The sequence below is a fragment of the Sapajus apella genome, unplaced genomic scaffold, assembly GCF_009761245.1.
Source record: "Sapajus apella isolate SASKATOON/1434 unplaced genomic scaffold, GSC_monkey_1.0 scaffold18, whole genome shotgun sequence".
In the NCBI taxonomy this organism is placed as follows: Eukaryota; Metazoa; Chordata; class Mammalia; order Primates; family Cebidae; genus Sapajus; species Sapajus apella.
The window spans coordinates 31,346,775-31,374,023 of NW_022436958.1; the positions used below are offsets into that span (position 1 = coordinate 31,346,775).

General features: G+C 40.2%; 1 protein-coding gene across 1 annotated transcript in view; it reads right to left on the bottom strand.

Moving 5' to 3' along the window:
- Window positions 1-27,249, bottom strand: part of STK39 (serine/threonine kinase 39) — a 317,234-nt gene that overhangs the window by 112,462 nt on the left and 177,523 nt on the right. The window contains exons 13-14 of the mRNA XM_032286623.1: window positions 22,591-22,653; window positions 20,734-20,804 (exon numbers count right to left, since the gene is read on the bottom strand). Of these exons, the coding sequence (XP_032142514.1) occupies window positions 20,734-20,804; window positions 22,591-22,653 (134 nt within the window). The remainder of the gene's footprint in view (window positions 1-20,733; window positions 20,805-22,590; window positions 22,654-27,249) is intronic.

Consider the following 27,249-nt stretch of genomic DNA (forward strand, 5'->3'; position numbering starts at 1 on the left):
ACCAAACAGTTGGTCTACCAGCAAGACTGACTCCTGGCCATGGTGCTGTGGAACTTAAGATGAGAAGAGAGCAAGGAGATCCTCCACTCTACTCTTCTAATTTTTTTGAGACAGGGTCTCACTCTGTTGCCCAGGCTGGTCTCGAATGACTAGGCTCAAGCCATCCTCCTGCCTTGGTGCCCAAAGTGCTCCAATTACAGGCATGTGCCACAGCGCCCAGCTCCCTCCACTCTACTCTTTTTTTTTTAATTGCATTTTTGATTCTGGGGTACATGTGCAAAACATGCAGGACTGTTGCATAGGTACATACATGGCAATGTGGTTTGCTGCCTCCAGCCCCCCTGTCACCTATATTTGGCATTTATCCCCATTATCCCTCCCCAACCACATTACCCCCATGCCCCCCAATAGACCCCAATATGTGATGCTCTCCTCCCTGTGTTCATGAGTTCTAATTGTTCAACACCCACCTATGAGTGAGAACATGCAGTGTTTGGATTTCTGTTCTTGTGTCAGTTTGCTGAGAATGATGGTTTCCAGATTCATCCATGTTCCTACAAAGGACACAAACTCATCATTTTTTATGGCTGCATAGTATTCCATAGTGTATATATGCCACATTTTCCTTGTTCAGTCTATCATTGATGGGCATTTGGGTTGGTTCCAGGTCTTTGCTATTGTAAACAGTGCCACAATGAACATACGTGTGCATGTGTCTTTATGATAGAATGATTTATAATCCTTTGGATATATACTCAGTAATGGGGTTGCTGGGTCAAATGGAATTTTCTGTTTCCAGGTCCTGAAGGAAGCACCACACTATCTTCCACAATGGTTGAACTAATTTACACTCCCACCAACAATGTAAAAGTGTTCCTATTTCTCCACATCCTCTCCAGCATCTACATCTCCAGATAATTTAATGATCAGCATTCTAACTGGCGGGAGGTGGTGTCACAATGTGGTTTTAATTTGCATTTCCGTAATAATCAGTGATGATGAGCATTTTTTCATATGTTTGTTAGCCTCATATATGTCTTCTTTTGAAAACTGCTCATAGCCTTCGCCCACTTTTGAATGGGTTTGTTTTTTTCTTGTAAATCTGTTTTAGTTCTTTGTAGATTCTGGATATTAGCCCTTTGTCACATGTGTAGATTGCAAAAATTTCTTCCCATTCTGTTTTTTGCCAGTTCACTCTAATGATTGTTTCTTTTGCTGTACAGAAGCTCTGGAGTTTAATTAGATCCCATTTGTCTATTTTGGCTTTTGTTGCCAACGCTTTTGGTGTTTTAGTCATTAAATCCTTGCCTATGTCTATGTCCTGAATGGCTTTGCCTCGGGTTTCTTCTAGGGATTTTATGGTCTTCGGTCTTACGTTTAAGTCTTTAATCCATTTGGAGTTAATTTTAGTGTAACGTGTCAGAAAGGGGTCCAGTTTCTGCTTTCTGCACACTGCCAGCCAGTTTTCCCAACACCATTTTTTAAACAGGGAATCCTTTCCCTATTGCTTGTTTTTGTCAGGTTTGTCAAAGAGCTGATGGTTGTAGATGTGTGGCATTGCCTTTGAGGCCTCTGTTCTGTTCCACTGGTCTATATCTCTGTTTTGGTACCAATATCATGCTGTTTCGATTACTGTAGCCTTGTATTATAGTTTGAAGTCAGGTAGTATGATGCCTCCAGCTTTGCTCTTTTTGTTTAGAATTGTCTGGGCTATGTGGGCTCTCTTTTGTTTCCATATGAAGTTTAAGGTGGATTTTTCCAATGTTATGAAGAAGGTCATTGGTAGCTTGATGGGGATAGCGCTGAATCTACAAATTACTTTGGGCAATAGGGCCATTTTCACGATATTGATTCTTCCTAACCATGAGCATGGAAGGTTTCTCCATCTGTTCGTGTCCTCTCTTATTTCGTTGAGCAGTGGTTTGTAGTTCTCCTTGAAGAGGTCCTTTACATCCTTTGTTAGTTGTATTCCTAGGTATTTTATTCTCTTCATAGCAACTGTGAACCGCAGTTCATTCTTGATTTGGCTCTCTTTACGTCTGTTATTGGTGTATAGAAATGCTTGCAATTCTGCACATTGATTTTGTATCCTGAGACTTTGCTGAAGTTGCTTATCAGTTTAAGGAGCTTGTGGGCTGAGAAGACACGGCCTTCTAAATATGCAATCATGTTGTCTGCAAATAGAGACAATCTGACTTCCTCCTTTCCTAATTGAATACCCTTTATTTCTTTTTCTTGCCTGAATGCCCTGGCTAGAACTTCCAATCTATATTGAATAGGAGTGGTGAGAGAGGGCATCCTTGTCTAGTGCCAGATTTTAAAGGGAATGCTTCTAGTTTTTGCGCATTCAATATGATATTGGCTGTGCCTTTGTTGTAAATAGCTTTTATTAATTTGAGATACATTCTGTCAATACCTACTTTATTGAGGGTTTTTAGCATAAAGGGCTGTTGAATTTTTTTTTAACTGCATTTTAGGTTTTGGGGTACATGTGAAGAACATGCAAAATTGTTGCATAGGAACACACGTGGCAGTATGATTTGCTGCCTTCCTCCCCATCACCTACATCTGGCATTTCTCCCCTTGCCATCTCTAGAGGAGCAAGATAAAAAAAACTCAAAGTCTAGCAGAAGATAAGAAATAGCTAAGATCAGAGCAGAACTGAAGGAGATAGAGACACAAAAAACCCTTCAAAAAATCAATAAATCCAGGAGCTGGTTTTTTGAAAAGATCAACAAAATAGACAGACCACTAGCCAGATTAATAAAAAAGAAAAGAGAGAATAACCAAATGGATGCAATAAAAAACGATAAAGGGGATATCACCACAGATTCCACAGAAATTCAAACATCATCAGAGATTATTACAAGCAACTCTATGCACACAAACTAATAAACCTGGAAGAAATGGATAAATTCCTGGACACTTGCCTCCTCCCAAGCCTAAACCAGGAAGAAGCCAAAACCCTGAACAGACCCATAACAAGGTCTGAAGTTGAGGGAGCAATTAAGAGCTTACCACCCAAAAAAAGCCCAGGTCCAGATGGGTTCACAGCTGAATTCTACCAGACATACAAAGAGGAGCTGGTACCATTTCTTCTGAAACTATTCCAAACAACACAAAAAGAGGGAATTCTTCCCAAATCATTTTATGACACCAACATCATCCTGATTCCAAAACCCGGCAGAGACTCAACAAGAAAAGAAAACTTCAGGCCAATATCCATGATGAACATATATGCAAAAATCTTCAATAAAATACTGACAAGCCGATTGTTGAATTTTGTTGATGGCCTTCTCTGCATCTATTGAAATAATCATCTGGTTTTTGTCTTTGGTTCTGTTTATGTGGTGGATTGTGTTCATAGGCTTGTGTATGTTGAACCAGCCTTGCATCCCCAGAATGAAGCCAACTTGATTGTGATGGATAAGCTTTTTGATGTGTTGTTGCAATCTGTTTGCCAGTATTTTATTGAAGATTTTTGCATCTATGTTCATCATGGATATTGGGCTGAAGTTTTCTTTTTTGTTGCGTTTCTGCCAGGTTTTGGTATCAGGATGATGTTGGTCTCATAAAATGATTTGGGAAAGATTCTCTCTTTTTGGATTGTTTGGAAGTTTCAGAAGGAGTGGTACCAACTCCTCTTTGTATATCTGGTAGAATTCAGCTGTGAACCCATCTGGACATGGGCTTTTTTTGGTTGGCAGGCTATTAATTGCTGCCTCAACTTCAGCCCTGTTATTGGTCTGGTCAGAGTTTCAGCTTCTTCCTGGTTTAGGCTTGGGAGGAGGCAAGTGTCCAGGAATTTCTCCATTTCTTCCAGGTTTACTGGTTTATGTGCACAAACTTGTTTGTAGTAATCTCTGATGGTAGTTTGAATTTCTGTGGAATCAGTGATGATATTCCCTTTATTATTTTTTATTGTATCTATTTGATTCTTCTCTCTTTTCTTTTTTATTAATCTGGCTAATGATCTGTCTATTTTGTTGATCTTTTCAACAAAACAGCTCCTGGATTTACTGATTTTTGAAGGGTTTTCTGTGTCTCTATCTCCTTCAGTTCTGCTCTGATCTTAGCTATTTCTTGTCTTATACTGAGTTTTGAGTTTTTTTGATCTAGCTCCTCTAGCTCTTTCCATTTTGATGATAGCATGTTGATTTAAGATCTTTTCTTGCTTCTCTGGTGGGCATTTATTGCTATAAATTTTCTTCTAGACACTGCTTTAAATGTGTCCCGGAGATTCTGGTACAGTGTGTCTTCGTTCTCATTGGTATCGAAGAACATCTTTATTTGTTTATCCAGTTAACATTCAAGAGCCAATTGTTCCGTTTCCATGAAGTTGTGTGGTTCTGACTTAGTTTCTTAATCCTGAATTATAATCTGATTACACTGAGGTCTGAGAGACTGTTTGTTATGATTTCCATTCTTTTGCATTTGCTGAGGAGTGATTTACTTCCAATTATGTGGTCAATTTCAGAGGAGGTGAGATGTGGTGCTGAGAAGAATGTCTATTCTGTGGATTTGGGGTGGAGAGTTCTGTAAATGTCTATTAGGTTTGCTTGGTCCAGGTCTGATTTCAAGTCCTGGATAGGCTTGCTAATTTTCCGTCTCATTGATCTGTCTAATATTGACAGTGGAGCTAACACTTCCACTATTGGAGTTAAGTCTGCCACTATTATTGTGTGAGAGTCTAAGTCTCTTTTTAGGTCGTTAAGAACTTGTTTTATGTATTTGGGTTCTCCTATATATTTAGGATCATTAGCTCTTTTTGTTGCATTGATCCTTTTCCCATTATGTAATGCCCTTCTTTGTCTCTTTTGATCTTTGTTGGTTTAAAGTCTATTTTATCAGAGACTAGGATATCAACTCCTTTTTTTTTTTTTTTGCTCTCCATTTGCTTGGTAAATCTTCCTCCATCCCTTTATTTTGATCCTATGTGTGTCCTTGTAAGTGAGATGGATTTCCTGGATACAGCACACCAATGTTTTTTTCCTTTTTATCCAATTTACCAGCCTGTGTCTTTTGATTGGGGCATTTAGCCCATTTACATTTAAGGTTAATATTGTTATGTGAATTTGATCCTGCCATTTTGATGCTAACTGGTTGTTTTGACCATTAGTTGATGCAGTTTCTCCACTGTGTTGATGCTTTTTACCATTTGGTACGTTTTTGGAGTGGCTGGTACTCATTTTTCCTTTCCTTATTTAGTGCTTCTTTCTGGAGCTCTGGTAAGGCAGGCCTGGTGATGAAATCTCTCAGCAATTGCTTGTCTGTAAAGAATTTTATTTCTCCTTCGCATATGAAGCTTAGTTTGGCTGGATATGAAATTCTGGGATGAAAGTTCTTTTCTTTAAGGATGTTGAATATTGTCCCCCACTCTCTTCAGGCTTGAGGGTTTCTGTGGAGAGATCTGCTGTGAGTCTGATGGGCTTCCCTTTTTGGGTAACCCGACCTTTCTCTCTGGCTGCCCTTAGCATTTTTTCCTTCATTTCATCCCTGGTAAATCTGATGATTACGTGCCTTGGGGTTGCTCTTCCTAAGGAATATCTTTGTGGTGGGCTCTGTATTTCTTGGACTTGAATATTGGCCTTCCTTGCTAGTTTGGGGAAGTTCTCCTGGATAATATCCTGAAGAGTGTTTCCCAGCTTGGATTCATTCTCTCTGTCACATTCAGGTGCACCTATCAAACATAGATTAGGTCTTTTTACGTAATCCCATATTTTTTGGTGGCTTTGTTCATTTCTTTTCATTCTGTTTAATCTTGCCTTCTCAATTTATTTCAATGAGTTGATCTTCAATTTCTGATACCCTTTCCTCTGCTTGGTTGATTTGGCTATTGAAACTTGTGCATGCTTCTCAAAGTTCTCATGTTGTTTTTCAGCTCCATTAAATCATTTATATTCCTCTCTAAGCTGTTTATTCTCATTAGCATTTCATCAAACCTTTTTTAAAAGTTCTTAGTTTCTTTGCATTGGGTTAGAACATGTTCTTTTAGCTCACAGAAGTTTGTTATTCAGAAGGCTTCACCTTCTGAAGCCTGTTTCAGTCACTTCATCAGACTCATTCTCCAACCAGCTTTGTTCCTTTGCTGGTGACGAGTTGTGATCCCTTGGAGGAGGAGAGGCGTTCTGGTTTTTGGTGTTTTCATCCTTTTTGCGCTGGTTGCTTCCCATCTTTGTGGATTTCTCTACCTGTGGTCTTTACAGTTCTTGACTTTCAGATGGTGTCTCTGAGTGGACGTCCAGTTTGTTGATGATGAAGTTATTTCTTTCTAACAGTCAGGCCCCTCTACTGTAGGACGGCTGGAGGTCCACTCCAGACCTTGCTTGCCTGGGCGTCACTTGTGGCGGCTGCAGAACAGTAAGGGTTGCTGCCAGTTTCTTCTTCTTTTATCTTCGTCCCAGAAGGATACCTGCCAGAAGTCAGCCTGAGCTCTCCTTTATGAGGTGACTCTTTGGATCTATGGGGGCCAGGGAGCTGCCTGAGGAGTCAGTCTGTCCCTTACAGGAGCTCAAGTGCTGAGCTATGAGCTCCGTTGTTCTGTTCAGAACTGCTGGGCAGGTACATTTAAGTCTGCTGCAGCGGAACTCATAACCACCTTTTTTTCCAGGTGCTCTGTCCTGGGAAGGTGGGGTTTTATTTGTAAGTTCCTGATGTACTGCCACCTTTTTTCAGAGCTGCCCTGCCCAGCAAGGAGGTAGCCTACTCACACTCTGCCAGCAGAGGCATTGCTGATTGGCTGTGGGCTCCACTCAGCTTCCGTGTGAACTTCCTTGCGGTTTTGTTTATAGAGTTATAGTTAGAACTGCTTCCGTGATGGCAGTCTGCCTCACTAATGGCGGACTGCCTCTGTAATAGCAGACAGCCTTGGTAGTGGTGGACTGCCTCGGTAATCGTGTACGCCCTTCCCCCAACAGAGCTGGACAGTCCCGGGTCCAGCTGCGCTTGCTGCGAAACAAGAACGTTTCAGATTGCTGGTCTTTGTAGGGTGGGACCTGCAGAGCCAGATCACCTGGCTCCCTGTTTCAGCTCCCTTTTTTTTTAGTTGAATGGACGGCTCTATCGCCCAAGTGTTCCAGGCACCAGTTGAAACAGCTGCCCAGTTTTGTGTGAGTTTTTGTGTGGAGACCCACTACGCCGGCTGAAACAGCCATACTAAAAACTCGTGGCACTTTTCAGCCCAGGAATCTCCTGGTCTGTGGGCAGTAATAACTCTTTTGGAAATGTGGCATTCACTCATCCTCTGTGTTGTTCTTGCTGGGAACTGTACTCCAGAGCGGTTCCTATTTGGCCATCTTGAATCCACCTCCCCTCCACTCTACTCTTAAGGTTGATACTGGCGTTTGATTCCCGGCGCTGACACTGGTCATATGACACAGCACAATTCACCCCACTTCTCTGTGATTAAACCTCCCCTGAAAATGCCCTGCCTCAGAGAGATAGCCATGGGTAAGCTGTACAGAGGCATGCCAGCTTCCATCGTTTAGCTGCCTACAGGTGTTTAGCTTCACTATTCTTTTAGTGAAAAAAGAATGAGGAAGACTTTTAACTAGGAAACCTTCTGCCAAAGAAGGAAGGCTCTGTGGGAAGAAACACAGCACATCCACACTTTAACATGTGAACAATGAGAGTCTGTCCTGAGACCTAGAGGTAGGAACTGCCAATAGATACTCTGACAAGCCGATAGGAGGTAACACAGCAGGGTCTAAATGGAGGGCAGGGAATGCTCGGGCAAGGCCCTTGTTTAGCATCCCTTCTTTTATTCTCTGACACAGAACCTGTCCTCGAAGTTCTCGCCTGCTGGACTGATTGTTTGCTCAGATTTCCAGGACTCTTCACACCTTCTATGAACTTTTGCTTCTTTCTCATGAATCTTTTCATGTCTTTAGATAGATAAGCATGTGGAAAAAATGTCTTTAAAATAGGTACCTTAAAAAGTCCATTTTTGTCTTAACGGAGAAGTATTTAAAAGAACAAAATGTAGGAAATTATGTCAAAAGGATTAATTTGCCTTGGAATTGTTGTAGATGAAATCTAGCAGGCTGGGTGCAGTGGCTCACACCTGTAATCTCAACACTTTGGGAGGTCAACGTGGGTGGATCATCTGAGGTCAGTAGTTCAAAACCAGCCTGACCAACATGGTGAAACTCCATCTCTACTAAAAGTACAAAAATAAGCTGGGCATGGTGGTGCTGTCTGTAGTCCCAGCTAGTTGAGAGGCTGAGGCACGAGGATGGCTTGAACTCGGGAGGTAGAAGTTGCAGTGAGCCAAGATCACACCACTGCACTCCAGCCTAGGTGACAAGAGTGAGATTCCGTTTCAGAAAAGAAAAAGAAAAAAAAAATAAGAAAGAAATCTAGCAAAGGAGTATTTTCTGTACATATATCCACTATAATGTCAAAAATAAAAGCTGCAAATAACATCTTGTGAAGCACACCTTTCATTAAAAATCATTCACTTGGCATCTGTGCAGTACACATTCATTCAGGGTCTGTAACATGCAAGCCATTGTGTAAGGCTCACAGAGCATAAAGGTGATCTCTCATCTCCTCCGACTGTTGTGTACAACACAGGCTATTTCCTCTAACCCCTGGGTGCTCACAGCAAGCGGCTAAGGGAGGATTTTTTAAAGAATAAGCTTTCGAAGGAAGTCTCCAAAAGAACAGCTTCAAAATGGAACCCTCTTACATTTAGAAATCATTCAGTTTTGTAGCCTCTCAGTCCAGGGACCTCGTTAAAACCCTGCTGCAAGAACTCGGCACCAACACAGAGCGAGGAAGCCGTGTCTGCCATTACACAGATGATGACAACCTCTGCTGACCCAAGAGCCAGAATCAGCTCCTAAGTAATCCCCATGTGCTTTGATACTGGGCTTACTCAGTTCTGTATCTTCAGGCTTCTCAACATCTAAGAGCATTTTACTAAGGTCAAAATTCAAGGCTAAAAGAGATTTTCCTACTGGGCAGTTTTCAAACATCATTCTTGTACATTTAATCTTTTATATGCTACAATAGTGAAAAACTGGGAACTCCCTCAGTATCAAATAATACTTTTTCAGTAATACAAGTTTTGGTGCATTCAATCAAAATATAAGGAAGCCATGAAAAAGGATGCTATAGATTTGTATTCACCAATATGGAAAAGTATCCAGGCCATATTACCAAGATAAACAAAGCAGATTAGAAAACAATGTGTGTTGTTTTATTAAAAAAAGTTCATATAATAACATTTTAAAAATTTAAAATCTACATTAACATGTTTGCAGAAAAAAAGTCTGGAAGAATATTTATCAAGAGGCCAATAATTATTTCCGGGTCGTGAGATTATAGATGATGTTATTTCTTTATTTTCCCTTTCTCAATTTCTAAGATGATCATTTATGGCTTGAAAATAAAGAATAAATATCTTTAAAGAATTCTACATATCCTCTATTGCTTAAAGTATTTGTACTCACAATGTCCTCTTGCTCGACTGTCAAGAAAAAAAAAACAGTATTATCTCAGAATGGATGGTTTTTCATTCTTCTATTCTGCTTCCCTTGCACCAAATTTTTCTGAATACAAACCTTCTTTCCTTTAGCATGTTTACCAGCAGAATGATTCTGTATATGCCAAAGGCAAAACCTTACACGACCTTCTATCACTATATGTATACTATCTCTCTATACCATATCATCAATAACACTGAATTAGTGTCAGAAGACCCATATGCCAGCCAGCTGGAGAATTATAGCTGTGACCGCAGGAAAGCCACTTAACAACTCTGATCTTTCTGTTTCATCTGTCAGCAGCAAATGTAGGACAAAAGGAAAAACTAAATCAAGCAAGTGATGTGGCAGTGCTTGAAAAATTATTAAAACACAGTAAATGCCAGTTGCTATTTGCAGCAGCGTCTTTAGCGTCTCCTCCAAGAAAAATATTTTCCGGTATTCCTGTCATAACAGTTAATGATGAGCTTGTTGGGAAATATTGTTAAAAGAGTATTTGTGTGAAACATTAACGAGAAGACAGGTAAATGTAACAATCCCCAAAGTACAGGAGTTTCTTACCGTATTGAATATGGGACTAAATAGAGCAAGGCCACAGGGTCAGGGAAGAACAAGGAACAACATGTTAAACCGACCTAGGTTCAAGGCCCATCGCTGCTTCTTATGAGCTTTACAGTGTTAAACAAATTACTGTATTACTTTAAATCTTAATCTCCTACCTGTGAAATGCCGGTAACAACAGGATGGATGCCATGGTGGTTTTATGATGATTAAACAAACAAAGCAAATAATGTCCTTATCGTAGTACCTGGCACATAGTAGGCATTTCATCTTTTTGAAGGATACCACTCACTAACAAAGCCAAGGTGTGCATCAGTGACTCCAATTCTCAAAGAAAAGAAAATAACCAAAGGAGAATGGCCAAAAAATGAAGTAAAATGCCAGATGTTTTTCTAGATCAAAGCACTGTATTTCTATTAATTTGCTACCTACATATACCACTCTACCAAAAAACAAATGTGGTCTTTTCAGAAATAAGTTAAAATGTGTAAACCCCTTACCAAAGACTAAAGCCTGACACTGCCTCTGGATTCGTTCTATTACTCTTCTCAAAATTTGGTTGAAAAAAAAAAACAGCAACAACAACAAAAAACGCTGGTTACTATGGGAACAAGTACATCAAAGATAACATCTAAACAAAAGGGCTTGCACCTTCCTCCAAATACCCATAGCTCTTAGTTTTATCTCTCTTCTTACTGCATTTATCACCCTCTACCTTATATTATGGTCACTTGTGCGGGATCTGATCTCTCCGCCTACATGGTAAGCTCTCTGAGTGCAGAAACCTTGCTTTATTCATCTTTGAATTTTCAACAAAGCCTTGCACAAAGAAAGCAGTAAATAAGTAGTCTGCTGCGGGGGGGCGAAGAACGTGTAATAAAAAAGCATTGCGTAACTGAACGCTATGCCCACACTATTTAACCTTTCAGGGAAAAAAATTAATCAAGCCTTCCAGCCACTTGACTGGTAAGAATTACGCAATTAACCCTATTTTACAGGCTGGAGAACAGTTTAAGAATTCTAATTCCTCCTGAATAATGATGGAATTAGAATTCTGGCATACTCATGCTAAAATGGTGGTCAACTTTGTTTCTAACAGATTCAGCTTTCTTTATGAAATCGTAATTGACTAAGTCGGTTCTTTTTTTTTTTTTTTTTTTTGAGACAGAGTTTCGCTCTTGTTACCCAGGCTGGAGTGCAATGGCGTGATCTCGGCTCACCGCAACCTCCGCCTCCCGGGTTCAGGCAATTCTCCTGCCCCAGCCTCCTGAGTAGCTGGGATTACAGGCACGTGCCACCATGCCCAGCTAATTTTTTTGTATTTTTAGTAGAGACGGGGTTTCACCACGTTGACCAGGATGGTCTTGATCTCTTGACCTCGTGATCCGCCTGCCTCGGCCTCCCAAAGTGCTGGGATTACAGGCGTGAGCCACCGCGCCCGGCCCAGTCTGTTCTTTACAAATAGATAAGTGTATCTTTTAATAACAAAACTAAAATAATAAATTGAATTAGGCAACAACTGTCATGTTGAAGGATTTCTGTGAAAATAAATATCCCACACTAGAGATCATTTTTCCCTACCAGCAGGAAGCCGCTGTGCTGATCTGGGGTCTTTAACTGGTCCCTCAAGGTCTAATGACACTGCTACATAATAACAAGGTAAATTCATGATGAGCAAGTTGATGGGACACGCCATGCCAGCATAACTATGTAGGAAAATTGGCAGGACTGCCTTCAGCAAAACTGTAAATGCCATCCATAGGGCTGAGCTGTCAAAGTATGAACAACATCTAAAACAAAGGAATTAACAATTTAACTGGTAGATTTATCATTTTCCAAGTCACTGAGCCTAATTCTAATAAACATGTTTTGTGCTAAATGCAAGACTATTTTATTTGTTGAAAAATATACTAATGGAAAAATATTTGTATAATGTTTGACTCAGACCACAAACTGTATTACCATCTACTGACAGTATATAAATTACAAGGTGGCCCACTTGGTATTTTTCTCCTGAGATTAGTATTTAGGAGGATTTCCTTATCTTGTACTGGTTTTCTGATAACTCATTTTTTTTTATATCATAGATGACATTATCATATATACAATGGACAAGAGAATATTTGCAAAACACATAAAAGAAAAAGGCAAATCTGCATTTGAACGATCTCCAGCACTTAACACTGAGACTTAAGGTCTAATGCTATTCTCCAATATTGCATATAACAGCAAATTAAAGCAATAGTATATTTTTTTCAAAGAAGAAACTACCCTTTTGCCTCCTCGGATTTTTGCCTATGATCTCCAGGAATAAATAAATAGTGGAGAAATACACTACCTGTAGCCACAACGTATTTGTCTTTTCTTGCAGAGTGTGACATTTTGAAAAGGAAAATATTTCCCAGTTTCCTACTTAACAGAATGGAGGTGAGTTTCTGGGGGAAGGGGTGGGGGTGTGTAGTCAGGAAGGAAGCCACATTCCCAGCAGGTAGGGCTGTAAAATGCTATGTCAAAAGGAAAGTCACGGCGACCTTTCCAAGAGGTAGAGAGGGCAGCCACCCACATAGCATTAGTTAAGGACTGATGAAGAGTTGGCCTGAACTAAAGTCTCCTTCCCACCAGCCTGTGGAGCATAATACACATAAATATAACACCCAGATAGGCTCAGGGAATAAGAAATGCAATACCCGACAGCCATGCATTGCATTGAGCAGTGATTCACAGAGTGAGGGCATATACAAATATATGTGTATGTGTACACATGCAGGCACATATGTGTGTACATGTAGATATGCATATGTACAAATGCATACACATGTATCAGAGTCTTGAATGGAGATGGAAACAAATGAGGAAGGTGCAAAAGAGGGCATGGATTTTTTTAAATCTCAAAAACATCAGCCAAGAGCAGTCTTCCAGCTCCCTATCACACAGGATGGTTTAGGAAACAGCTTGTTCAGGCAGAGAGGTGGTGCAAATGATCCCAAGTAGATTTCAAATGGGGAATGGGTATAAAGAAATTGTGTGGCAGGGAACAACACTGGATAGTGGGGTTTTGATACTCAAAGAGCTTGTAACTTTGAAAGCTATAAAAGAAGGAAGTCAGACATTTGAGGGGTGCTGGGGTGAGAGAAGGAGGCAGGGGACTGTCGCTCTACACACAAGAGATCAGTTTGACAGCAATTCTATTACTTGTATTTATTTATGACTTAAACAGTGTTTCTAAATTGGGGGCCCATTGCCATGCTCACAGAATCCTCTATGAATGTTTCATTTTCATCTATTTATTTACTTCTTTGAGACAGAGTCTCACTCTGTCACCCAGGCTAGAGTGAAGTGGCATAATTTCCGCTCACTGCAACCTCCACCTCCCAGATTCAGGTGATTCTCATGCCTCAGCCTCCCGAGTAGCTAGGATTACAGGCATACACCACCATGCCCAGCTAATGTTTGTATTTGTAGTAGAGACAGGGTTTCACCATATTGGCCAGGCTGATCTCGAACTCCTGGCCTCAAGTGATCTGCCTGCCTTGGCCTCCCAAAGTGCCAGGATTAGAGGCATGAGCCACCGTGCCTTGTCCTCTATGAATGTTTTTACATGTTGTGTTTCCTTAATTACCATAATGTGCGTGCACGCATGAGCGTGCACACACACACACACACACACTCTTACACGCCAGGTCATTATTAATCTCCAGTGATCCCCGTTCCAGCCTGTTAATCCTTCCACATTTCCCTAAAAAATCTACTCTCTTGTTCCTACCAATTATTCTCCTCTCTTCTAAAACCTCCATCACCTTCTTTTCCCTCCTCACTCTCAGCTAATGACACTCCCTGTTTTACTGAGAAAACAGAAACAGAAGAAGACTTCCACACAAGGTATAGTCTCTTTGCACCTCGCCCTGCCTCCCCTGCCTGCCTGCCTTCCCCTGATGGTGACTGCACCACCAAGAGATGACCCCTCCTTTCTCCAGTCTAACTGATGTCTGGGGAACATCGCTGTTCACCCATTTGAGAATGTCAGTGTTGCACTGTCCCCTCCCTCATTCAATTTTTCCTTCTCTATTGGATCATTTCCATTCACCTGTAAACATGATTTAAAAAAAAAAAAAACCTTCCTTTACCTAATATTCTCATTGAGCTATCACTCCACAGTTTTGATCCTGTGTTGAGAATTTCTCACAAGAGTTATCTGTACTAACAAGTTTTCTATCCTTGTTATCCCCTATTCTCTCTTGTCAATATCTTGAACACAATGGGACCAGGCTTTTGTCCCCATCGCTCCACTGATAACATTCTTGTAAAGTTCAAGCATGTGCTTCATTTTGCAAATATACTTGATCTACTGATAGCATTTGATGCAGGTGTTCACTTTTCCTTTCTTCAAACACTTCCTCTATTTAGTTTTTAGGAACATCGCTCTCTTCTCTACCTCACCAGCCTCTCCTTCTCAATCAGTGGATGCTTATCTATACAATACCAGTAACAGTACCAGCCCACTTCTCTTCTCTGCCGTCACTTATTCCCAGATGATTCCACTCATTTCATAACTTTAAATGCCATAAGCACCAACAGTTCCCATATTTACATCTCTAGCCCAGACATCTTTGAAATCATGTATCCTAATCCCTACCTGATATATCCTCATAGACAACTCAAGCTTAACATGTGCAAAACTGAGTTCTTGATTCCATCCCAACTTACAACTCCAACTCTCTTGCCCATCTCAGGAAACAGTAACTCCATTCCTCCATACTTTCAGGCCAAAACCTTGTATTGTAGGCTAAGGGCCCCACAGGTCGTGGGGTGTCCCTTATGCTCTGCTGAGGTGCAGGATCCGAGAAATAAAGAGACAGGACACAGAAGTACAAGGAAAATGCAGCTGGGCTCGGCGGGGGGGGGGCACGTCACCTATAAGCGGAGACAGGCAAGGCCCCAAATGTCCAGAAGTGTCTGTATTTATTGGGTATAGGTTAGGGGGCAGAGTAGTGAGTGAATTCATCTTTAAGGATAGTGGTAGGGTTGTGAGCAATAAAACAAGGGGTCCATCCCCATTAGGTCACCTAAGCTAGGAGGTGGACAGTGAGAGCAAGGGCTCCACCCCCATTAGGTCATCGAGGCAAGAAGGTGGGCCGTGTGCAGTAAGGGGTCCACCCCCATTAGGTCACCAAGGCATGGAGGTGGGCTGTGCACAGTGAAGAGGGTGCAGTGTACAATACCTCTATCTATGGGCATGCTACTCCTAAGAAGATTTATAGGATACTAAAGTCACATAGCAGTGACAGCTGTCAGGGTCTACCGCCACCTTCTGGCAGCTTCCAGTGAGTTCTGTTAGAAAGATGCTTTTTGAGCAGCACAGTAACAAGAGCTGATAAAGTTCACAGTTACCAAGGTGCGATTATCAGGAGGCGTTTTGAATCCTCAGATGCTCGAGGGATTGCCGGTCTGAGGGCAGCCCTCCACGAGAACGGAAGCAAGGTCCTTCAACTCCTTTATCAGGAGGAGTGGCTCTTGCCCCAAGCCTGCCATACAGCAGTTATCTTTACGATACTGAACGCTGCCACCTGGGCCATGGATTCTTGTCCTGGTATAACTGCTTTTCCTTAAATCATGCTCTGCACTGTGTCTGCTCCAGACATTCCTCTGACTATAAGCTGCTTATTCCTTAATTCATGCTATGTGCCGTGTCTACTCTAGGCATTCCTCCGATTATGAACTAAGATATAGTTTTTTATATACATACATATATATATATATATATATATGGAAATAACTGAGTAGTAAGATATTCTTTAGGCACTCATTCTACAAACTAATATATGATTATATAGAGAGAATTACATAAGGGGAAATAACTGAGTAGTAACACTATAAACTGAGATATTCTTCAGTCACTAATTGTGCCACGATTCTGCTTAGTTCTCCTTCCTCGGTACCTATATGGGGGGGTTACTCATATTGAATAATCAAGTTCTTTCTCTCCAACCCAGAATCCAGTAATGGCTTACCACTTCCATTAGTCTTCACTCTGGTCCAAGTCATCTTCACTATGTCATGACAGTAGCCTGCCAAGGGACTCTCACAGCCACCTAATATGCTCTCTACATGGTCTGTTCTCTATAAATCAATTGCAGCTCTCTGTTTAAAATTTTATTCAGACGATACCACTCTTCTGATCACAGGTCTCCCCTGGTTTTCCTCCCTCTAACAGTAAAATCTAAAGTCTTCACCACAGGCTACGCAGCCCTATGTGATTTGGCCCTTGCTAATTCTCTATGCCTATAACCTCAGCTCTGCCTGCACCGGTTTCCGGGCTGCTTTTGCCATTGCTTAGAACAAACTTCCTGCTTCAAACCTTTGCAAGTGCTGTTTGCTTGGCTTCATGGCTTGTGTCCTCACTTCCATTAGGGATCTGTCTGTTCAAATATTACTTTATTTGGAGAGACCTTCAGTGGTAGGCAGAATTCTAAGATGATCGCAATGAACCGATTCCCTGGTGAACATGCCCTGCGTCATCCCCCACCTTGAGCATGAACAGTACCTGTAACTATGATGGATGTCACTCCTGCAATTAAGTTATGTCATACAGCAAAGGTGAAGATAGAATTAAAGTTCCTTATCAGTTGATTTTCAGTTCATCAAAAGGGAGATTATCCTAGGTGAGGCCAGCTTAATCAGGTAAAAAACCTAAACAGAAATACTGAGGCCTTGAGGGTGAGGGTGGAGTGGGGGAGAAGGTCTACGGCTGCTCCTGAAAAAGAGAGCAGTCATGTTGTAAACTGTTCATGACCTGTAGGAGGTCAGGGCCTCAATCTACAACTGCAAGGGGCTAAATTCTGCCAGCAGCCCAAAAAGGCTTGGGAGAGGACCATGAGCTCTGGATGAGCAAGCCTTAATTTCAGCCTGACACTGAGGAGGCTACCCCACTCAACTGTGCCCGGACTTCCAACCTACAGAAACTGAGGTAATAAATGGGTGTTGCTTTAAGTTGCTAAGTTTGTGGTAGCTTTTCACACAGCAAAATAAATATATCTTAGATAATACAGAATACTATCCTTTTCCTTCAGACAACTTGGTATATCAAACATGCAATTTGAATATTTGAATTTTTCCTCTCCCTGGCTCTAGAACGTGAGCTCCTTGAGGTTAAGAAGGCTGCCTTTTCTTTTTCCTACTGGTACATTACAGCACCTAGAACAATGCCATGAACATAGTAAGTGCTCAATAAATATTTACAGAATGAATGAATTTACCATTTTCATTTACTTTAGAACAAAGTGATCACAAAAAAGTAATAGCATTTAACTTAGAACTTTCAAAGGCTGTTTCTCAAACTGAAGTACATCCCCCTTCCACCCTACTTCAACAGTAATTTCTGAGGGATTCATGAGTTCACAAATATGAAAAGTAATAGGCTAAATAACTAGCCTGTAAACACTTAGTGAAAAAAATATATACCAACTGCTATGTATTAAAAATTGTGCCCCACCCTGAAAAAAAATTCACATGTTAAAGCCCTAAACCTCCATGTGATGTATTTAAAGATGGAGTCTTTGGGAGGTAATTATGTTTAGGTGAGGTCATGAGGGTGGGACCCAAGAGACACCAGAGAGCTTACTCTCACTTCCTCTCCACCACGTGAAGACTCAGTAAGCAGAGATACAGCTACAAGCCAAGAAGAGAGCCCTCACCAGAAACCAGTCATGCTGACATCCTGATCCCAGATTCTAGCCTCCACAACTGTGAGAAAATAAATTTCTAATGTTTCAGATGCCCAGTCTATAGTATTTTTTTAATGGCAACCTAAGTAGACAAATGTACCAACAATTAGGTGTCAACATGTGTTCACAGAAAATAAGTCATACTACAATACATTTCCATTATTTGAAAGTGTTTATATGTTGTTAGATTCAGGAAAATGCCATTAATGTGGTACATGTTAATATCAACAACATATATAATAGATCCCTTTATGAAAGCCTTCTGAATAATTGGTTAGATGTCCACTAAAAGATAGCAGAGTCCATTGAATTTGTTGCTGGTTAAACAACTGTAGCAAAGAACATTAATTCATTGTTGAAAGTCGCTCCAACAGTGAGTGGTTTCTAACAGATGTCAGAAGGCTCTTCTCCCTCAAACTACTAAACACATTAATCAATGTTTTTGGTAACGATTAAAAGGCAGGTTAATCACATTGGCAATGGACATATATCCAAACACTGGAACTAATATGACACATTGATGATCATGATTGAAATATAAAGTGGACAAGAAATGAATCAAAACCATCAGGTTAATTATTAGTGATAAATGATAAGTTGTATCTAGAGCTGCAGTTCAGAATTAGGCTTGGTAACCCTTTTAAAAAATCAGCTGTTTTGTTTGGCTGCCGAGTGATGCTCAATATATCACCAATGTGCATGGATATTTCAAAAGGCAATGAAAACTCGGGCTGATTTAGGTGAAATATAAAGTGTGGATTACAAAAATAAATAAATAAATAAGATTATCTTAATGCTGCACTACAGCCTGCTCAGAGCACATCTAAAATCCTGTATTTAAATATGGGTGCTGCATACAAAAGGGACACAAAATAACCACATGAAAAGAGTTATGAGGTCAAACAGGTTTTAAAGAAAGTTAAACAAATTCCCTTCCTGTAGAACTTCTTAAAATATTTAATATATTAATATTCCTTGTAATTTCCAAAAAAGGTGTCTGTGCGCACATGTGGGTATGTGTGCACACACACGGATGAAGACTGTGCATTGTTTCTTGACATATTTGAACACTGGACCCTTTCTTCCTGAAGCATCATGTACGACTAGTTATCTAAGCCACAAACAGGAAAACAACCTACACCCACAAGAGAAAATACAACCAAGGCAGAAACAGACTAAATAAAGGTGAACAAGTAGGATTGCAAGAGCAATACAGAGAAACTGTATGACAAGAAAAAGGCTAAAGATTCTTATAGTATTTTGTCTCAGAAAAGAGAAGAACATGCCTTGCAAATATACAAATGGGTCTCATAAAAAATAAGGGAATGCATTTGTCTTATATTGCTCTACTGCCCAGGGCAAAACAGTATCTAAAGTTAAAGCTCAGTAGTATATGTTTTGACACATTTTCCAGGAGACTTTTATCCAGACAGCAAGATATTTCCACTAAGGGGAAGAATTATGGCCCACAGGAGCCCAGAACAGAAAAGTCAGTTTAATCTTCAGAAGGAGGAAGAACCATCAAACAATTAAGGCTTTTTTAGTATTAAAGGAGCAATCACGGAGAAAACGTGAGCTTTAGTATGCACAGAAGCTAGGTAAACATCCAGAAGGGACACTAAAAAAAAAGATTCCCACATATATAAAGTAGGCAACTGGACTGTTGAATTCTAAAGGTCACTTCCAACACTGCATGCTCAGTGGGCTAGACTAAAACCTCGGTAGTCTTGCTTACCACTGCATTTCAATGACAAACACGAACCTGGCACAGAGCTCCTGGTGCAGAGTGGGTTCCTCATAAATATAGGCTGAATTAATGAATAATTGAATAAGTAAAATATAAATGAAAGAAGTATCTGATTCTAAAGTCAAACAAAAAGGGAATGGGCTATCTCATTCTTTAGTGATTGCTAAATTCACTGTGAATAATAATCAAGGCTTCTCTCAAAAGTAAGGAAAACAGCCTTGTAAAATTTCACTTCGTGACTGTGAAATCAACTCTGAACTGAATCACACCAAGGGTACTGTGGGGGTTCCCCTGATACGCAGGTGAAATGCACTGGAGACTATAAATGACCATCAGAAATGAGGGGTGATTATGGTACCGATGATCTACTCAGATGGACTGTGGTAACACAGAGGGGTCGAAACTAACCTTGAGGATGAGCCCACTTTTTGTACCTACAACTCTGAAAATGCCTCGTGCTTTATTTGTTAATGGTGAGAAGAACATATGCATAACTTCTTTTAAAACGTCTTTAAAGATGTGACAGTATTCTGATGGAACTGGTAAACTAAGCTGTTTATAATTAGTTCAAACAGTTTTCCTTTGTCTTGAGATACCAAATTCTTAGCAAAGAATATCACAAAGATGAACCTTTAAGTTAAAAAAAAAAAAAAAAAATCCTTAAAACGCAAAACACTTTCATTCACTCTACTGCAGACAAAGACCATACTGTCAGGCACCATATTTGTATCCACTTCCTAGAAGACTGAGATTTCTTTCAAAATATATCTGTCATTTCTCCACAGTGGCTGATCAAACTTGCCACTGAAAAATGTTCTGAACAGGCAACCTGTAGTACAAGCATGGTTTATTTCTGTCAGAGACCGACTGCTGAAGTGTGAAAGAAACTCATTAAAAATCTCTTACTGTGATCTTACATTGTAAAAAAGAAAAAGAAACCTAAGAAAGAAAAGGCAAGGAAAAAAAAAAAAAACTTAATGAAAGGTACACTGAGCCTGCAGACACACTCATATGGTGCTTTTATTTCTTATTCTTCTTTAGCAAGCAATTAGAAGAGCACAATTAGCCCTGGGAATACAGCATACACTGGTGGTTTGGGGAAATCAAATAACCTAACGATTTTATTTTATGCTAATATTATGAAAAGTTATCAAAGGAGATTTAAAAAATTGTACCATAGGAAAAACAGTGCAGAATAAACAACAGTATTGCTTACCTTAATCTCAAAACGAGGTTCACGGCGCAAGAAGCAGCTTCTCTGTAGTCTTCATTAGCATTGGGTGGGCCCTTAAAAAAGAAAACAGCAAGTGGTGTTAACAAACTGTATCAGGAAAGGAATGAATAAAATCACAGTATCACTTGATTCATATAGCCGTTTCTTTCTGGAAATTTCAAAACTAGATCCTTATACACACAGGCCTTGTTTGGCATCGTAACACCTGTGTGAGGCTGTAATGGTACCTAATTCCCACCACAATTGTGGATATGAATGTTTCATACAAAAAGCCTCAGCCATAGGATGGGCATCATGAACAACTTGTATAAGCTGTAGTAAGTCCAAAGAAGCATCAGCTACCTAAAGTGGCACCTTACAACTCACACCATAGACAGTTACCATTGAAACCTGGGGATCACAAAGGCTGAGCACCTTAAACCCTGCAATGCAGAGGAAGGTGGAACCCAGAAGATTCAGCCACTGTTTATCTCTTCTGCCTTTCTCACCTAGAGCCCGCTTTCTTGAATATTGATTATAAACCATGAACATCTCCACCATACAGCCTCTCCCTATTATCAGGGAATTCCGGGACATGAGTAGGCCTTATTGTTGGAGTACAAAAAATAAGGCATTTCAGGTCAAGACTTGGCTCTGCCACTGAAGTGAAATGCAACCTTGAGCAAGTCATTCTCTGTATCTATTTTCCCATTCATAAAATGGGAATAACGCCTGCCTTAAAAGGTTGCTGGGAGAATAAAATGATATATACAAAAATGAGTCATAAAATGCTCTCCAGTACGAGTTATCCTAATCCCTCTTCCTGTTTCTTTTACTCTCTTTGCCCTCTGATCCATTATTATCCTTAACTTGCCTTTCATCACTCAACCAATCCCTACAGTTTATCTCAAGGTCTCTTACTGAGTTGCCTGATTCAGCGTAAAGAGCTAAACCGAATCCTGGCTCAGCCTCTAGCCAGTGGTGTGACTGCGGGGGAGCCACCTCACCTCTGCAAGCCTTTACTTCTTCAGCTATAAAATAAGGGCCCAGCATTAGCTATCTGACCTCAAACAGGTTTGCTGACTTCCTCACGCCAACAAAATCACTCTAATTATCTCTCCAATATATGGCTATTTTATAAAACACAGACCAAGTAAAACAGAAACGAATTTAAATTGAATATGCAGAGTTTGAAAGAAAGAAAATTATGATCCTGATGGTGGTGATGCTTTATAGTACAACCACTTTGAGAACAAAAGGTCTTGCCTGTTAATTATACAGCAGAACCAGAATGCGGGACGGTGCTCTGGTTCTATGCCCCTAGGTCTTTCCCTGGATCGCTCAGCATCCCTCATCACCACCCACCATGACTCACAGCACACATCTTCTGTCCAATAACTTTAATAAATATGCATTATAAATGTGTGTCACAGTCACTGGACTATTATTTTTAAAAGGCAAGTTGTAGAGATGAATTGGCCCATAAAATTCAATGATAACAGAATTAGGAAAACAGGTTATAGAAATCCAACCAGGAACAAAAAAGAAAGTATCAATTAACCACAATGTTCTTTGGCTGGAATATAACAGAATGGTGTCATTTTCTTTCCTTTTCTTCTTTTCCACAGTACCAGCAACTTCAGGAGCAGTGTGGTAATCAATTCTCACTCTTGAGCCTATCATTTAAAGGTTGGAGGTCCCACAAAGCATGGTCAATAGCAACCTATTTAAAAAGAGATCTTATAAGCCCTTGATTTGGAGATACTACCTTGAAATTGTCTATCTTTTTAAAATGTTGGTTTGTTTAAAAAGATCTGTCTACAAAGCATCTCAAACGAAATGACTGGCAGAGAAACATACCTGAGAGTCGTGCACAGAGAGGGACTGTATTTGTTCAGGGATGGTGCTGGCGTTCACTGCCATCTGTTAAGAGAGGCACCATTACAGCATTCAAGAAAGCCCAAAGGAGACAGGGTGAGTGCGGTAACATTAAGTCCCAATTATCAGATACAATAGTTTTCAAAAGATCATAAAGCAATATTTCCCATAGTGTGGCTCTTTGACTACCTGTGTTGGAATCATCTAGGATAAATGTTAAAGACCCCTGGCTCCTCCCAGCCTATGACTCAGAATTCCACAGAGATAGAAGAGAATCTGTGTCTCTATCAAGTTCCCCAAATAACCCTCATTGTGTTTTAAAAGAACCCCACTAAGCTAAAGTAAAAGCGCATGAATTATTGGATATTTTAAATATGATAACTGAAAAATGTCGTAGGATAATTTTTTCTTATTGCACAATTTCATCTAAGGTTAATGGGCTCTCAATGAAAGGATGTTAGCGTTCATAAAACCTTCCCCTTTAATCGTAACTATGAGCAATTATTCACGGTATTTCAAAAATACATCAGGATAGTTGCATTTTTAAAAGACACTGACCCAAGAGGAGTGCTAAAGTGATAGGTTATACTCCCCTCTCGAAGTCAGAAACCCAACTCTAAGGTTACAACCACATTATTTTTGCCTTGAGCTCTACTTTTGTGAACTCTGCCCTGGAGCAAAACTGGAAAAACAAAAAGAAACTCAAAAAGAATCAGCAATGAAAATGAACAAAAAGGATCTCCCATTTCTAAACCTAAAATCATCAAAAATTCTTTGTGGCAAGAGCTCTCTAAAGTTTAAGAGCGTAACATTCTTACTTTCCATGCTTCTTCCAAAATAACTATGGTAGTACTGAAGTAATAAGGAGAAGTGTATTGATGTCTGCAATTCACTTTAAAATGCATCAAAAAGTTAAGGTGAACTGAAGGATGAAAAGTTGGATATATATGCGATAGGGCAAGTACAGTAATGATGATACCTAGATTACAGGTATAGGGCGTTCACTATAAAATGTTTTAATGTTGCTGTATTTAAAATTCTTATAATAAAATGTTAGGAGGAAATGGCTATGTTAAAAGAACAGCCTGTATTCACTAACCAGCCAGAGGATCTGGGCCTACTCCAAATGATCTCTTGCAAAGACTCTTTCAGGGTGATTCCAGACTCTTAAATTTGTGATACAACCAAAGGCCACATCAGCACTTGCAAATAGCATTTTAACTTCCTTTAGTCAAAGAACTCCTGTAATCTGAAAAACCTTAGTGGCATTTACTTAGAGGTGAAAACTTCTCTTTCCCTTGGGGAGACCCATCTCCTGCCCTGCACAATCATCAGGATGGAGAGCTAATCAACTAGGCAGGGTGCTGGAACCCCCCACACATCCTGCAACCTCACTGTGTAGGTGTAACCCTGAATACAATGAAGGGACCAGCCTCCACTCTGATGCACAAAGCAATGTGGTAATACCTCAGAAAATGTGCCCAGATGCACAGGAGAGCTGGACAGGGAAGTGATATAGTTTGGATACTTGTGCCCACCCAAATCTCATGTGGAAATGAAATCTTCAGCTGGGCATGGTGGCTTATGCTTGTAATCCCAGCACTTTGGGAGGCTGAGGTAGGTGGATCACTTGAGGCCAGGAGTTCGAGACCAGCCTGGGCAACATAGCGAAACCCCGTCTCTACTAAAAATACAAAAATTAGCCAGGTATGGTAGTTTGCACCTGTAGTCCCAGCTACTTGGGAGGCTGAGGCACAAGAATCACTGGAACCCAGGAGGCGAAGATTCAGTGAGCCGAGATTACACCACTGCACTCTAGCCTGAGTGACAAAGTGAGAGTCTGTCTCAAAAAAAAAAAAAAAAAAAAAAAAGTCATCTTCAGTGTTGGAGATGGGGTCTGACAGGAGATGTCTGGATCATGGGGTGGATTCCCTCATGAATAGTTTGGACCATTCCCTTGGTTTTAAGTGAGCTCTAACTCTTGAGTGCACACAAGATTTGGTCATTTAAAAACGTGTGGCACCTCCTCCCCAATTTCTCTGTTGCTCCTGCTTTCACCAAATTATGTGCCTGTTCTCACTTTGCCTTCCGTCATAAGCAAAAGCTCCCAGAGGCTTTCCCAGAAGCTTAGCAGATGCCAGCATCATGCTTGTACAGCCTACAGAAACGTGAGTCAATTAAATCTTTCTTTCTCAATAACCCACTCTCAGGTGGCAATGCAAGGATGGCTTAATACAGGTAGCTGCTGTACAAAACATCTTCCTGGACAACCAACTGCATTCCTCCAAGTGTCACCATTACCGATCCACTATATGGGATTAGGACATAGTTTTTTTGGGCATACTCTTCTAAGTGTAAAAACTTGTAAGAAAGCTAACACATTAAGCAGCTGTCAATTTATCAGGGTTTTTCTTTTCCTTTTAAACAATTTTCTATAAGATGGACATTTGAGAGAATGAGTATTTTGATGGGAGGGTATAGTCCACTTTCATATTGCTATGAATAACTACCCAAGACTGGGTAATTTATCAAGAAAAAGGGGTTTAATGAACTCACAGGTCCACATGGCTGGGAAGGCCTCACAATCATGGCAGAAAGTGAAGAAGGAGCAATGGCATGTCTTACATGGTAGCAGGCAAGAGAGCATGTGAAGGGGACTACACTTTAAAAAGTCATCAGGTCTCATAAGACTTATTCACTATCACAAGAATCCCACAGGAAAAACCTACCACCATGATTCAATTATCTAGCACCTATCACCAGGTCCCTCCCATGACATGTAGTGATTATGAGAGCTACAATTCAAGATGAGATTTGAGTGGGGATACAGTCAAATCATATCGGTGGGGGAAGGAAAGATAATGGATTAATGTTGACCACCACCATGGCAACAGATATTGATGGTGACCTAGGACAGGGTAAGAGAGGAAAAGATCTCAGAATGGAGAGAAGAGACAACATCTGCTTTCCAATTTTTCATAGAACTCTGTCTAATGGCTGGGCGCAGTGGCTCACGCCTATAATCCCAACACTTTGGGAGGCCAAGGTGGGTGGATCACAAGGTTAGGAGATCAAAGCCGTCCTGGCCAACATGGTGAAACCCTATCTCTACTAAAAATACAAAACTTAGCTGGGCGTGGTGGTGCGTGCCTGTAGTCCCAGCTACTTGGGAGGCTGAGGCAGGAGAATTGCTTGAACCCAGGAGGCAGAGGTTGCAGTGAGCTGGAGGTTGCAGTGAGCTGAGACTGCACCATTGTACTCCAGCCTGGTGCCTGGAGGTGGAGTGAGACTCTGTCTCAAAAAAAAAAAAAAAAAAAGAAAAAGAGCTCTGTCTAATGAACTCCTTTTCTGTCTTCGTAAATATTATAGCTAAATGCAATGTGCTATCTTGGATTGGATCCTGGCAAAGACAAGGGACATTAATAGGCAAACTAGTGACGAGGGAATAAACTCTGGGGCTTAGCTAATAGTTAAGCAGCAATGCTGGTTTCTGAGTTGTAACAAATTTGTGAGGATTACACAAGAAGAGTGAGGGAGACTGCTAGAGGAGTATATGGAAACTCTGCACTCTGCAACATTTCAATAAACCAAAAATTATTCCAAAATCAAAAGGTCGTTTTCAGATATACTATGGATTTCTGAGACAAATCTACCTTTCCTCACAACTACTCAGAAGGCCAGTCACCTGCAATAACACCTTTTAGAAAGTGGTATCATGAAAGTATCAGGTTAAACCAGTCTGTGATGACTAAAAATAACCATAATAAAAGCGGGAGAAGAAATCAAATCTCTCTCTGCATCTACATATGGCTATAAAACAAACATGTTTGACAGCTTACAGACATTTGGAAACCACATTTTCATAGATATAATTTTTAAAAGTTAACAGTAGTCTTAAAAAACATGTGACAATAGCAATCAGTAATATAAGGGGAAAAAAAGTTTTCACATTGCATCTAATCTCTAATAAAATTAACTCAATTTAAATACCAAATGTATTTTCTTCTCAGAGCAAAATCTCAGATTTAGGAAACAGAAACATTCCCATAATTAGCCAAGTCTACATTCTTGGTAACAAAACTTTTCAACATACCTTTTATGTATATCAATATACCTTTTGTGTATAAAGGTTTTGGGCTTCAGCCAAAAACCTCTCCCACCTGCTTCATTACACTTGATTAAACAAAGACATCTTTTCCAAGAGATTTCTGAAACATTTTGTTTTTTCTTATTTTTATTTTGGAAATTTCTGATAGATATTTAAAACAAATCTTCAGGAATTTTGAGCACACGAGCTTCCTAGATTCCAGTCTGGACTTCTGGATTTGAGGGATTTGTGCAGTTTTCCTAGCCAGTACTTGTTCCTAGCTGTGAATCAGAATACTGTGAGCAGCTTTTTAAAAATCAGAGTTGCCTGGACATCACCCCAAATTACCAAATCAGAATCTGTGGGTTGAGTCTAAACACTGCATTTTAAAAGGTTTCCAGCCAGCGTTGTAAATTGTTTATTTTCATGTCACCTAACTGAGATGTGGCTATAAAAAAGAGTGTTACTTTAATAGAAGCCTTAGCAAATGCCCTCCTCCGTTAAATGAACCCAAATGAAACTATAAATTTAAAGATGAAGTCAATTTCACTTTT